General features: G+C 43.1%; 1 protein-coding gene and 1 pseudogene across 1 annotated transcript in view; one reads left to right on the top strand and one right to left on the bottom strand.

Moving 5' to 3' along the window:
* ABCA4 (ATP binding cassette subfamily A member 4) overlaps positions 1–5,122 on the top strand; it is a 130,276-nt gene extending 125,154 nt beyond the window's left edge. The window contains exons 50-51 of the mRNA XM_046645317.1: positions 1,696–1,782; positions 4,659–5,122. Of these exons, the coding sequence (XP_046501273.1) occupies positions 1,696–1,782; positions 4,659–4,664 (93 nt within the window). The 3' untranslated portion in view covers positions 4,665–5,122. The remainder of the gene's footprint in view (positions 1–1,695; positions 1,783–4,658) is intronic.
* Positions 965–15,346, bottom strand: LOC124229834 (poly(rC)-binding protein 1-like; annotated as a pseudogene).
* Positions 15,347–15,642: the final 296 nt, after the last annotated feature.

Raw genomic sequence — 15,642 nt, 5'->3', positions numbered from 1 at the left:
CATGACATGCCTGATTTTTAACCCTGTTGTCCCTCTGTCCGTTAGGGTAAAACTTGGTGTATCAGAAATTGTTTTTTAACAGTATTTTAGTCATTGGCAAACGTCATTGACTTTACATCATCCTTCCCCACTACACTATGATTTCATTTCATCCTTCCTGGTTTGAGGTGGTGCCTTTTTACTCTTTTCAAATCAACTTTACTGATGCTTAATTTACATACAATAAAATGCAGCCATTTAAAGTGTACAATTCAGGGCCAGCCCAGTGGCACAGTGGTTAAGTTCACATGCTCCACTTCAGTGGCCTGGGGTTGCCGATTCGAATCCCAGGCACGGACCTATCCTCTGCTTGTCAAACCATGCTGTGGCAGGTGTCACACGTATAAAGTAGAGGAAGATGGGCATAGATGTTATCTCAGGGCCTATCTTCCTCAGCAAAAAGAGGAGGATTGGCAGCAGATGTTAGCTCAGGGCTGATCTTCCTCAAAAAATAAAATAAAATAAAAAATAAAGAGCATTAAAATAAATACATTAAAATAATAAAGTGTACAATTTGGTGAGGTTTGGAAAATGTGTGTGCCATTTGTCAGGTTTTTTATTTTTATTTATTTTTTTAAGATTGGCACCTGTGCTATCTGTTGCCAATCTTTTTTTTCTCCTTCTTCTTTTTCTCCCCAAAGCCCCCCAGTACATAGTTGTACATTCTAGTTGTGAGTGCCTCTGGTTGTGCTATGTGGGATGCTGCCTCAGCATGGCCTGATGAGTGGTGCCATGTCCACACCCAGGATCCAAACCGGCAAAACCCTGGGCCACCGAAGTGGAATGAACGAACTTAACCACTCGGCCAGATGGCCGGCCCCTGTCAGGTTTTTTAGTGTGATAACTTTTTTTATTGTAGTAAAATATACAGAACAGAATTAATCATTTTTAAGTGTACAATTTAGTGGCATTAAGTACATTCATACTGTTGTGCAACCTTCACCACTATCTATCTCAGAAATTTTTCATCTCTCGAATGTAATGTCCTCAAGGTTCATCCGCCTTGTGGCATGTGTTGGAATAGCCTTCTTTTAAATGCTGAGTAATACTCCATTGTGTGTGTATGCCCCCTTTTGCTTATCCATTCATCCATTTAGACATTTAGTTTTTCCAGGGGTTATTTGTTGTTGCTGTTTGTTTGTTTGTTGTAAATAAACATCCTTAAAGAACGTTCAGTAAAGCAGGGAAATAGGCAAGTCTCCATGTCCCCTTGGAGGAACTGGCTCACCAGCACCTTCTTGTCAGCCATAGCAGATGAAGTCAGGAGCGGGAGGCATGGTCACACTGCACCTGAATAAGGAACAGAAAAGAGAAGAGATCAGATTCTTGTTTTGCTTTGTTTCTAGTTTCTTCTGAGGAGGTTTAGGAGGACACTGCTAGCTGAGAATCTGCCTTGCTTTGTTAACCCCAAACCGTGGTGCCCCAAGTCCCTTGAATCCTCCCACAAGAACTCCTTTGGCTTAGCTCAGAATTCTAAGAAACAAGCCCTATTCAGGGACCTGGTGGCCGGGCTTCCTCAGGTGGGCCAGCCTCCCCTCCTATAGAACATAAGCTGCTCCAGCAGGGCTGTGGAAAAGAGAAAGTGGAGTGGGTAGGTGGGTGCAGGGTACCATTTTTCTGGAAACATCTACCTACTTGCTCTTCTCTTGCCTCCAGGTATTTGTGAACTTTGCTAAACAGCAGACTGAAACTCACGATGTCCCTTTGCACCCTCGAGCTGCTGGAGCCAGCCAACAAGCCAAGGTACCCCTGCCACTTTTTCACAGTTGACTGCTTGAGGTGGATCCTCAGCTCAGGGACAGTCCACTGGGCCTCAGGGGCCCCAAGACCCAGATATGCCTCCTGCAGGGAGCCCCACCCTACCACATCCCCATAATGTCCCCACCATATACCAACCACGTCCCTGCCATTCCCCACAAGTTCTGTCCTGAAGGACTTTTCAATCAGTAATTGTGTGAGTTCCTTTTATAATCAGGAAGCCACTGGGATGGTATGAGAGAGCATTTTGAACTTTCTCACATGTTTTTGCTTACAGAGAAAAGCTTGGATTTTGGAAATAAGCAGGGAAGATAGGAGAGAATATTAAAACGTTTGGTTGTTGGGATACTTGACATCTATGTCTGGTCATATGATTGAGTTTCAAAGGAAGGTGATTAACTGGCACTCCTTTTCAGTGGTGGGCACATTTGATTAGAGCAAGGATTATCACCTATTTTAGGAAGAGGGCTCTTTGTTCTTTATAAAAATATCAAGATGATGGAGGAGGAAGCAATAGATAACTGTGACAACACTTGGGATAGGTGCTTCCAGGTTCCTGCACTGGCATGGTTCCCCCTGTAAGAAGCATGCCCACCCCTTCCGAGTTCCCCAGAAAGAAGGAGAGAAAGTACTGGAGGAAGCTCCAGGATCCAGAACCCCTTGGCTTAAGCCTAGGATTTCAAAGGGATGAATTAACTCAGCTATTCTCGCCAGACTCAGCTGGAGAGTAAATCAAATAAAATTAAAGCATTTTTCCAATAAGCAAAGATGTGCAAAACCTTCTTTCCCTTAAAATTCTCATTCCTCCCACCAGTTTCTTAATTGCAAGAAAAACCAAATACCACTAATGATTGAAACATTCCTTTCCAAGGCCATCCTTGTGATGAATTTTTCCCCTTCCTCTTGACCAGTAGAGACCTAATGGTTACTTGGCAAGGTTGACTTTGCCCCTCATCTCCCCAGAGGGCCCAGAAATGCCCAAGTAAAGGCACCTGTCCAGGGACAGCTAGTTTTGCTAAGATTTTCCAGCCACTCTTTTTCATTTATAGATCTTGTACTTGCTGTTTACACCTATAGAAAATTATTCTTTGAAAACAACTTAGAGTTATGAATTTCTTTTATAATTCAGAATACATAGTTGGTTAACAAAAGTGTTTCCTAGAACTAGCAATGGTCTCCCCACCACCACCTGGCATATTCCCTCTTAAGGGCTAACACCAAGTCACCTCTGGGCCAGGCGAGGGGCGCCGATGGTCTAAGATCTGCAGCAGTTAATTCCAAACTTTTCTCCCTTACTGGATGTGACTATTTTTCTATTTTGCTTGTCACATTTTAGCATACAAATATTAGAAAACCAACTACAACACATTTATTAGATTGGTATATTTTATAATAAATTTGTGATTCAAAACCTAACTCTGACTTTATGACATAGTACCTTTACAAAGGTTTGCAAAAATCCTTCCGTATAGCCTTGTATATAAATAAATGTCATGAAACAAATAGTAATTACGTTCTTGTTTACATTATACCACTTTAAAATAATTTTCCTTAAAGTATCCTACAAACAAGAAAAAGATCGTTTCTCTCAACGAGTTCTAGAAAACATTCACAACTTGCCTCTGAACGAGACTGAGAGCGCAGCTTCAGGAAATTCAGTAGGTTGGTGGCTTCACAGCCCCAGTTTGTGAGCGACAACCACAACCACAGCGACATTTCCTTATCTAGAGATCAGTGTGTCTGCTTGTCAAGAATGTTTTAAACTCTTAATGGCCACAGTCCTGGAAAATATCTTTTGGGATGAGGTTTTGTGGAATCTCACAATCTGTTTTATGAAAACAGGTGAAGGTCAAGGTTTTGCTAGATGACTAGGTTGTGATAGGTGATCAGTCAACTTAGAAACATCCTAAATGGGTTAATAATTGAGTGACCATCATGTGTTTTCCAAAATTGGAAACAACTCAGATCAATTTCTGATCCTTATTCTTACACATTGTTACGGAGTTTCCACATATAACTTAGGTCCTTATCAATTAGTGTCTGAAGTACCTGCAGCCTTGAGTGGGATCCTTGCCCCACCTCAAATCATGTTCTTAGCCCTAAATGCTAGGTTAGTCATCTTCTTAACAGGATGTGTGACTTTAAACCAGATAATTGATAAACCACATTTTGTCTCGACTGGTTGGGCCTACCTCTGACGCCCTCCTTTCCCTACCACCCAGCTGGGTATTGGTTCAGGAATTCAACCTGCTCTTTCTAAATGGCGACCATGTCTCTCTGGTTAAAAAGGTCACCTTGGTGTCCACTTCTCCAGGAGCTGTACTTAGTGCCCGAGCTTTGATCTAGAGTCTGCTCTTCAGAACCCCAGCTCCCCACCCTCCCATCCCCCAGTCAAATTTTCCTGCTTCCCAGGAGCCACCTCTGTAGGAAGTGGACAAAGGGAATTCTGCACCTCAGGGATGACCTAAATTATGACTTCTTGCCTTTTAAGACAGTAAGAGCATGGTAACTTTTGGGGGCTAAAAAAGAAGGTAAATGATATCATAACAGCCTTTGGAAGTGGCACAGAGAGTGTAACTTCCCTCTCAGATGTCAGTGTGTGCACACACAAGAGTGTGAATCATTATAACCTCTAGAGTGTAGAGCCAGAGGGACCTGCGGGATCATCTGGTCTGACCTTTTCACAGACAAGGAAACAAAGATAACCCTTAACCTTGATGACGTGACAGAATCACAGTGCCCTGGGCTGAGCTTCCTTCAGAGACTGGTTGACAGCTGTTTAACTTCTAAAATCTGGAAGCCTTTGCCCTATCTATTTAGAAAACCGAGCTGATGAGAGTCCATCTGATCTCCTTCCACAGGTCTGATCCTCCACACTGCTCACTCGCTACAGCCGGAAAGGAACTCTGGGCTGCTGGATGACTTTTGCCATGTGGTCATCTGTCCAGACCTGCCAGCAAAAGTAATCCCTTGGCAGCAGAAAAAAACACATATGGGGCATACAGCAAACTCAGAAGGGGGTCCTTTCTGAAGAAAACCAGAACTGACTTGCTCACCTGGAACACCTGGTGGTGTAACTGACCCAGCCAAACAAATGCAAACCGCTTTTCGTCATGACCACAGAAGTAGAAGCCCGTTCCATCCTGCTAGTAGATTTGACCTCAGTATTGCTTTCATTTCAAGTGGGTCTGCTTTTCTGTGTGCGTGTGTGTGTGTGTGTGTGTGTGTGTGTGTGTTTTATTTTTAAGGAGAAAATAAAATGCAAATGTGCTCATCACAAACTCTCCGAATTCGCTGAGCTCCCTGGTGCGCACCATCTGGTACAGTATTAGACGTTCTTTGTGTGTGTGGCTTCCTGTCATTGCTGTGAGCTTCCATGAGAGTTACTGCCACAGGAGTGCTGGTCCCAGCAAGATTCTGCAACACAGAGTGGAAGGAATGGACTAGACTTCATGCTCCACACCAAGTCCACTTTATAGGGTTTGAAGAAAACGCCCAACTGGCAATGCATATACGCATTATCTATTGCCAGCTGGGTATTATCTGAATCTAAGTTTCACGTCTGTCTGCCCAGCTTATTTGAGTGCCTACCTCATAGGTATAATTGGGACAAGAAACAAAGAGGCAAGGACAGGTGAGAGTGGATCCTTGGTTGAGTATGAGATCCAACATGCTTGTAACTTTTTCAAGAAGTCCAGGCCTCATTCACATGGTGCCGTGCCATTTCCACAGTGCTGACGTGTGCATCTTGTGCAGTGACGTTAGGAGGCAGTGTTCCCAGGACATCTAGTTGTTCACGTTAAAGCTCACCAAGAATCAGAAAATAACAGTTTTAAGCCAAACCATTTCAAAAGACATGGATGAGGAGAGCAAACAGACTTCCTTGACAAGGCAGTCTCCTCTCCACGACCAACAGATGAGCCTCCTAGTTCAAACCCTTTCTAGAACAGTGCTGCTCGAGGCACAGGATACCATAGGTATACTCCAGGGTCCAGGAGGGAGGAAGGATCGGGGGAGAAAGAATCTGAGGCCAATAGCTGTTGCTGAGAAGGAGCCATAGAAGAAAGTGAACAGAAGGTGGTGACATTTTTCCCTCAGCAAGGAAAGTCCAGTGCTTCTTAGAGGCAGACAGAGGGCAGGGCGCTACACATCTTTGAATCCCGCGCAGCTACTGGCTCACCACTTTGCACATAATGGATGCTTGGAAAATAACTGCCTATAGGGACTACAAAACTACTTTGGTAGCCTCAGAGCTTAATCTGATTTTGACTTTTTTTAAAATCTACCTATAACCAAAACCACAAAACCATTTTAGTGAGAGTTAGAATTGAGTTTGGGAAAGTCCAGGAGTGTGTTATTGATACTGATATCATGCTGTTGTATCCTAGCTGGTTTTGTCACTTAAATTAGCAACTACAATACCACAAGGAAGAAGACTAAGCAGGGAGGGAGACAAGCAGTCATTCAGGGTGGGTTGTGAGGGTTTTAGAAAGGCATCATGGACTGGAAGGGGCGGGTGTGGGTCAAATCTCCTCCTGCCGTGGGGAGGAAGGCTTAGTTTCTCTGTCTGTGTCCACTACACCTGAGCTCTCCAGTGCGAGGCCTGTGTCGTCTTCATCATTTCCCCAGCTCCTGAAACACACAGAACAGTCAACAAATGCTTGCAGAAGTGAACACTATAAAAACCCAGCCAAAAAATACACAGAAAAGAAGTAGTTCTCAGAAAATGATGCCTCAAAAAGCTAAAGACAGCAGCAAAGAGCAGGTGAAGCAACAGGGATGCTATGCTTTAAGAGATACTGGTCACAAAATGTAAGCAGGAAAAAGTCAAGGAGGAGGGGACATGCACAATTTGCTTGGGTTTGACTATTCCATGTGAGAGCTTGGCCAAGATCTCCTGAGAACGTGTTCCTTTATTGAAAGATCTCCCAATCTGGTTTAATAAGGGAGATTTACAAAGAAGACAAGGAGAAAATGGAGAGAGTCATTTCAGAGAGTCATTTCAGTCCCAAGACCACGCAGGAGATGTTCCAGAAATATCACTTGCTGCCAGATTTTCTAAGCTCTCAGGGCTTCTTTGGGGAGCTCAAGATTTTAAAATAGCTGGGATCAAAAGAGAATCTCTCTTATTATGAGTAAGAAGCTCGTGAAGAGCTTCATTTGTCCCTGCTGCTGTAGGGCTCCTGAACAGGCTGGTAGGGGAAAGTGGGGCAGAAAACAGGTTAGCAAGCTCTGGGCTTGGAAGAAAGGGTCTCTGTGACAGCCTGGACACTGGCACGGGGGCCAGTGAGGAGGAAGTTCTGCACCAGCAGGCCTGCGGGGCTTCTGGAGGAAGAAAGAAGGTTTTGCCCTAGATTTATGGCAGCATCACCCTTGTGGGGTTGCTGTTTCAGGCACCAGACTCAGCCCACGGGGCCCAGGATATGTGGGGCTTGGTTTCCTCAGTGTGGTCATTCAGTGCTTCAGCAGGTCCCGAGATGAGCCATTTGGGACTCCTGGTGTTCACAGCAGAATTGCTACCACATTTTGTGCAAAGTGGTTGTCAAGTTGGGGAAAGCGTAGGTACTAGAAGTTTCAGATTCCCAGAACCACAGGCTGTAGACCTAGAAAACATCTCAATGTTCAAAAACTAAGACCTTATATAATTGTTTTGTTTTGCATTGTTTTAATGGAAAAGGAAACCAAGTCCCAGAAAGATTAAATTACTTGGCTGACCCTCCAAACTTCCCTGCAGGCCCCACTCTGGTCCTCTAATTACTTCGCTCTCATGTCCAAGAAGACATGCCCGCCAGACCCGGAACTCTGGAATTCCCTCCCCAAATGGTGTAAAGTCTGCTTGTAGGGCCTGTATGGGCCTCTTTCTTGGGTCAAAGGTAGTCTTTGATCATGCAGGCTCATGTCTACACATGGCACAGGAGGCCCCTTGGAAAACCAGGAGCGAGATGAAAGGGTGGGTGGGCCATGGGGCAGCTGGCTCTGTACCACTATAGTCCAGTGTGGAACTCCAAGGAAACCAAGAGGTTGAAATTTGATCCTAGGTCATTATGAAGGTTTACTAAGGTCATTATTTAGCAGTTTAGCTTGATTTATAACTTTAAGTATTGAGACGTATATGGTAAAGGACCTCCAAAAGGTATTCTCCTCAGAGCCTTTCCCAAAGCTCACCACGACACACACTCAGCTTTCTGAGTAGGTGACTAATATCAAGGCTCAGAGGTATATGCCTAGTGAATCGAGCTTTGCCCAAACTAGTCATCCTCTTGGTTTTGTACGTAAAGCTTTCATAAGGGATCATAGCTTATTGTAGCCAAATAAGCCAAATGAGCCATATAAACCATATGAAAGGGATCCTTTCATAAGGGATCACAGCTTATTGTAGCCAAATCCCATAGTCTTGGGTTGTGGTGAGTTTCAGAGGGCACATTTCATCTGCAAAGCTCTGCACAGACAGCACCTGGTCAGACAGCATTCCAGGCACGCAGCTTAGGGCTGGTGCCATTCTTGCCTTCCACCAGAGCTCGGCAATCTCTTTGGTCTTCAATGATACTGACTGCCAAGGCGTTCTTCTTAGGGCTACCGGAGAAGCAAAGGGGTAAGAGAGAAGAGAGAGAAGAACATTCAATGCTCCATGTTCTGGGAATAAAGCAGTGAGTAAGATACAGCCTGTGTCTTTGTGGTGTTAATGTTCTCACACGGGGTTTGACCAACTTTCTGTAAAGGGCTGGAGAGTAAACATTTTCAACTTTGCAAGTCATACAGTCTCTTGCTGCAACACTCAATTCAGCTATTGTAGCACGGAAGCAGGTGTGGACAGAACCTAACGAAATGAGTGAGAATGGACTTGGCCCACAGGCCGTGCTGCGCCCACCCCTGTTCCAGTGAGTAAGCAGACATTAGTGTTAGAGGGACAGCAAAAGCAGCTCTGGGTGCCTTATAGGGCCCCCAAATCACTTGTTTCCTTTCCTCTGTTTTTTTGAAGGGACTTCAAGTAACTCCAGTTTAGCCAGGACAGTAGATGTTCAAAGATAAGTCTAAGGACGGAGAATGGGGATGATTTTCAAGCTCAGGAACTTACGGTTTCAGATCTGCAATCTTGGCTGATGCCTCCACATACAAGATGATCCTTAGCAGCCAGCCTACAGGAAGGTGTAGCTGAGCCTGGGTTTTTACCTGCCTCACACACACCTCGCCTCAGGCAACAAGACACCTCCTAGGCACAGCATCAATTCTGACCCAACCAGCAGGTCTCTGAGGGCCCTGGGCCCAACCTTCCGTGTTCATCCCCTCAGCTGACTGGCTAAGGAGCTCTATAGAAACAAAATAGCATGGTCAGTAGGTAGATTAATTTTTAAATTGGGGCTCTTGGGCAAAAATGTCAGGGAAGAACCTGGAAGTCCCCACTTATTTTTAATCCCCCCCTTTGGAGGGGGGTTCCCTTTTTTGGAGTACCCAGTGGTATCTCCCACTATAAGGACATGAGCTTTGAGAACTACAGAATGCTAAGCAATTATAAGGCAAGTTTACATGTGTTTGTTATTTTAATTGTCGTCACTCTCTGAGATTCAAACTGATTAGTTTTTCATGATTAAAATTTACATTCAGCATTAACAACAGATTAGTCACATGAAAACACAAAAAAATATTGTTCTCTCTGTCTCATACCACACAAAAAAATTCCAAATGCATCAAACTACTCTCTTTAAAAAGTAAAAAAGTCATTTTTATTTAATAATTTTTAAATTATGAAATAATCACAAATCTACAAAAGTTACAAGTGCAGTAGAAAGAATTTTTTCTTGAACCTTTTGAAAGAAAGCTGCTAGTTTGGTGCCTCATTACCCCTGAACAGTTTGTATATTTCTTACAAACAAATATATTCTCTTACATGTTCACAATAAACCATTAACATCAGTAAATTAACATGGATACTACCGTCCAATCCTCAGATCCCATTCAACCACTATCCCAATAATGTGCTTTATATCAAAGGATCCAATTCAGAACCACGTTAGATTTAGTTGGCCCGTCTTTTTGGTCTCCTTCAGTTTGGAACAGCTCTCAGTCTTTGGAAGATCATAATCCAATAGTTTTGCAGTGTTCCCTAATGTGGGCTTGTCTGCTATTTCCCTGGAACGAGGTTCAGGTTATGCACCTTTGGCGGGAATATCTTACACGTGATGCTGTCCTTTCCATTGCATCCTATTTCATGGCACGGGAATTTGATTTGACCCATTACTGATGATATTAACTTTGATCACTTGATTATAGGGGCATCTGTCAGACTTCCCCACAGTGAAATTACTCTCTTTCCCTTTGTAATTTGTAAGTATTTTGTGGAGATATATTTTTGAAACTATGTAAATTATCCCTTTCCTCATCAACTGCTTAATATAATCCCTTACTTATTTACATCTGCATGGATTCATGGTTTCCTATTTTATTCAACAGATTTAATTCTTTACTATATTATTTTTTTAAATGCTTGATTTGTCCCTGATGTAGTTAGTGGAAATCCATCAAGCTGGCTTCTGTGTCCTTTTGACACATTCCACATCATTCTTTAAGCACTTCCTTGCTTTCTGGCACAACAAGACGTTCCAAGTTCATCTTGCCATTTCCCCACCTGGAATGAACCATTTCCCAGGGAGCCCTGGTTCCTTTTAGGGAATCTACTATTTAGAAGCCAACACCTAGACTCTCTCAGTGGACAGTTAAAGAATGTATATGTGTGTGGGTGTAGATAGATAAATAGGTATCCATTTACATCTACATTTATTCCTATTTGACATATATATTTATGTAAATCGTATATATTGACAATCCTGAGTTCACACTGATACCTCCAATTCCAATCCAACAACACAGGATTCACTTTAGTTTTCTCTCTGAACATATTTTAACTCCCTTCTCTGACAATCCGGCTGCCACTCTCTCTAAAGATTTACATACATATTTACATATTTGATCAATTTCCCTAGCTGTAACTCATCTCCCATCTCTGCCACTCTTCTCCCTCCCACATGGCTCCCACCTCACACCACCAGGGCTCTGATATCCACACTTTTCTCTCCCTGCTCAGCCTCTGACTCCCCACACTGGGCCACCCCCACCACATGGATACTCTTCTCACCTGGACTGGGATCTGACTCTCCACACCAGCCCACCTTCCTACATGCACGCCCTCCTCCCCTCCTTTAGGCTCTTACACCCTACTCAGGGCCACCGAGGCTCCCCACTCGGCCCCACATGGACATCTACCCTGTTCCAGCCACTTAATGGCTTTAAGAATAATTTATTCAGGAAAGCAGGGGAACAGAAAAGGCAAAAGAAGAGTAACTAAAGACCACTTTTGAAAAGCAAAACTTGAGAAATTTAGGAAGAAAACATGTTACTGTCTTTATCGTGTTGGGATAAGAAAAGTTTTCTTAAACAATAACGTTGGTTCCTAACACTTACTGAACACCAACTACGCACCAGGTGCTGTTTTAAGCAGTTTATATGTTTAATCATATAATCCTTACAACTACCTAATAAGCAAGAACTGTGATTATCTCCATTTTACAGATGAGCGAATGTTGGACCAGAGAGGAGAACTTAACCTAAACTGAACAGTTAAGTGGCAGGCCTGGGATTGAACCACATAGTCTGGTTCAGAGCCCTAGTCTTAATCACTACTCAGTACAACCTCTCAAAAGACGCACAACATGACAAACACACATCCACACACCATAGGGGAAAAGACTCATTAATTTGAATACATTAAAATGAAAAACTTCCATAAAACAAAACACACTCTAAAACATAAAGACAGGCCAGGGTGGTCCCGTGGCCTACTGGTTGAGTTCAGCACACTCCACTTCAGTGACCCAGGTTCGCAGGTTTGGATCCCAGGTGCAGACCTACACCACTGGTCAGCCATGCTGTGGTGGTGACCCACATGTGGAGTGGAGAAGGATTGGCGCAGATGTTAGCTCAGGGATAATCTTCCTCAAGCAAAAAAAGAGGAAATTTGGCAATGTATTTTAGCTCAGAGTGAATCTTTCTCAGCAAAAAAATAGAAATAAAAAAATAAAGACACACCACAGACAAGGAGAAGTTATTTTCAATGCACATAATGAACAAAGAATTAGCATCCAGATATAAAGAACTCCTGTGATTCAGTAAGATAAGACAAACAACCCAAAAGAAAAATGAGCAAAGAATATGAACAGGCACTTCACAGAAGAGGAAATTCAAATGGTCACTAAATGTATGAAAAGATGCTCAACCTCACTAGTAATCAGGGAAATAAAAATCCAAACAACAGGATAGCATTTCACACCTGTCAGGTTGGCAAAAACTAGAAAGTTGAACAATACTGTCTTAGTCAGTCTGGGCTGCTCTAACAAAGTGCCATAGACTGGGTGGCTTACCAACAACAGAAATTGATTTCTCACAGTTCTGGAGGCTGGAAGTCAGGGTGCCAACATGGTCAGGTTCCGGTGAGAGCACTCTTCCGGGTTGCAGATTGCTGACTTTCTGTTATATCCTCACATAGTGGAAAGACAGCCATCTAGCTCTCTGGCTTCTTCCTTAAAGGGCACTCACCCCACTCATGAGGGCTCCACCCTCATGACCTAATCACCTCCTAAAGACCCCACCTTCTGATACTATCACATGGGGGATTAGATTTCAACATATGAATTTTAGGGGTCACAACCAGTCCATAACAGTTACCACATCTGGCAAGGTCATGAGACAATGAGAACTCTTCCCCACTGGTGGGAGTGTGTGATGGTGGTCCCCAAACCATCCCTGTGTTCAGAGACTGGCTAAGAGGACTTACAGAGTTCAGGATATAGTGGTACTCATGGCTAAGATTTATTACAGCAATGTAGGAGGAATGCACGGATAGATCATAAGGGAAAAAGACATGGGCAGAGTCTGAGAGGCTCTATGCACAGCCTCCTCTAGGCTTTCTCCCTCTCATGAGGGATCACACAGAGTCCATCCATTCCCTAGAAGCAAAACACAACAACATATATGTGATGTTTCTGGCCTGGGAAGTCCATTGGAGACTCAGCATCAATGGTTTTTATTGTGTCACATAAGCACACTCTAATTAGCATGGTCCAAAATTCCAGACTCTCAGAAAGAAATCAGGTGTTCAGCATAAACCACAGTGTTTGCAGTCTAGGCACAGGAAGCCACATTTATCAGTTAAAGAACAATGTGAACACTCCAGAAATCCAAGTTCCCAGATGCCAGCCAAGGGACAATCTTGGAAGCAGTTCCTTCTAAAGACAGCAGCTCCCCCCTGCTATGTTAACCCTTTTCTGGAGACAGTGTACATGGATATGACCAGTTTGGATAGCAATTTGACAGTATTTAATGAAGTTTAAGACATGCAAGTCCACCGGCCCAACGAGTCTCCTCCTGGATCAAGTCTGTCTTAGAGAAACTTTGCACATATGCACATGGAGATGTGTTCAAGTGAGCTCCTTGTAGCCTTGTTTCTAATAGCAAAATATCAAAAAACAATCTGAATATTGAGCAACAGAATGAAAAAATGAATTGTGGCCTGTTCATGCAATGGATGTTATATAGCAGTGGAAATGAATGAATTAGAAATATATGTTTCAAAACAGATAAATCTCAAAACATAATGGTTAAAAACAATATTTAATGGCAGAAGAATAGAGACAGCAGGGCCTTCCCCAGCCACTTGATCTAAATTTCGACTGTCCCTAAACCCATCCTAGCATCATACACCCTTCTCTGCTTTTTCTTACATCCTTAGCAGTAACCATTACCATTATTAATGGTAGCAGTTACCATTATCTGACATACTATATGTTTTTACTTACTCTTCTTGCTTATTGTCTCACTGCCCTTCTAGAATACAAGCTCCACGGGGGCAGGAATTTTTGTTTAATTTCTTTACTTTTTGTTTGTTGTTGTTAAGCAATCCATCTTTTAATTTTTAAATTCTTGACATTCCAGAACTAAACTGAAATTTATTAACATTTCACTCTTACATTTCTTATTGACAAACAAATAAAAATTCATGAGCCAAAAAACCCAAAACAAAATTAAAAACAGGGAAAAGCTTATAAAACTAAATGTGGATCCCAGCTTTAACAGCTGAACAGAGATTTTTTAATTCTTAGCAGATGATAAAGTCGTCTAGAAACTGAACACGTACAAATTATTTAAAACCTGGAATGACTGACCAGAAATTACACAGATTACGGAAAAACAGCAGAAAGTGATTATGAGTAAACCTACCCTGTCTAGCTGTGCCCCATGCCCTTCTCAGAGGAAAGACTGGCATGGATCCTGAGCCAGACTAACACTAGCAGCAGAACCCATGATAGCAGCCCACCTACCAGAAGAGTCTTCACTGGATTGGCAATTTTGATCTCAGCCCCAGACATCTGGCAGATCTCATTTACGTTGGTGCCTTGGTGCCCAGTTATGCAGCCAATTAAGTTATCTGGAATGCTGAGCTCATGTGTGGTTTGACTACATACATCCAAACTCACCCAACCACCTTTCACCTGTGGAGAGCTGGAGTCAATTCCAGCAAATCTGGTCCTGCTGTGCATCATGGCAAAGTGGGACTGTTGTCTTGCCACCTGGTTCAGCTCAGCCTGATTGAGCAGAGAAATGGTGTGCTGTCCTTGAACTGAGTAGGCATCTAGAAGTGGTCCCTCTGGGTCATGGGTGGCATGGGGGTAGCCTGCAACATTGCTGCACCTATCTCAGCAGCCCACACAGAGGACTGGAGAGCTGGCTGGCATGGGCTACTATGGAATGGTGTGACTCTCCCTTGCGGAGACGGAAAGAGCATCTCCAACATGACCAGGTACATCTATTTGACACACTTGATGACAGACTGCAACACACAAACAGTGGGGATGACCCACTCAGTGGAGTTGAGCACCTTAGCCCCCTCCCCCAGTGCCTAAAACCATGCCCTGCCATTGTAGCTACTCAACAAGCATTTGTTGACTTAATGAATGAATAAAGTATGATGCCATTTTTATAAAATTTAAAGCATGTAAAAGTACTAAAGATTATTTATAGATACCTGTATATGCAGTAAAAAATACTATGACATGCATAGGGATTATAAACACTGAATTCAGGAAGTGATTGTTTCTAGGTGGAGACGAGGACTGAGATCAGGGAGAAACAGGAAGGAGCCTCAAGTGTATGTGTAATATTTAAATTTCGTAAAACTGTCTGAAGCAAGCACGGCAACATGCTCAGAACTGACAACACTAGATGGTAGGTGCGTAGGTATTTATAAGATTACTCTCTGTACTTTCTGCTGGCTTGAAATAGTTCATTAAAAAATATCCTATCCAGAGCTAATATCTGACACCACCACAGCCACCCCCTGCCAACACCACAACCCATCAGAGGTCGCCTTTCATTCCCATGAATATTCACAGCAGTGTGTGGGGGCAACTCTTTTGAACAATAACTTACTCCACTTCTCTCATCACCCTACTGGATTGGAAGATCCCTGATATTGAATCTTACTTACCTTTGCATCCCTCATGTGATCTTTCGTGGTGCCTTACTTTAAAATGGATTTTCAATAAATATTACATTGGTTGGAATGAAAATGCTAATTTGGGAAATGGCAGGCAGAACTGGCTACACAATTTTGGGGGCCAAGCACAAAATGAAACAAGCACAACATGAGTGCCTTGTTAATCAGTTACTTAAAATTTCAAGATGGCAAGAGCAGAACACTAAATCAAGCACAGGGCCCTTCTGAATGTAGAATCTGTGCAACTTCACAGGTCTCACACCCATGCAGCTGACCCTGAGGGCAGGCTTTAAATGCAGAAC

This window comes from Equus quagga, chromosome 18, assembly GCF_021613505.1.
Source record: "Equus quagga isolate Etosha38 chromosome 18, UCLA_HA_Equagga_1.0, whole genome shotgun sequence".
Classification (NCBI taxonomy): Eukaryota; Metazoa; Chordata; class Mammalia; order Perissodactyla; family Equidae; genus Equus; species Equus quagga.
The sequence above is the reverse complement of the archived record's forward strand: the minus strand, read 5'-3'. Positions and strand labels throughout refer to the sequence as shown.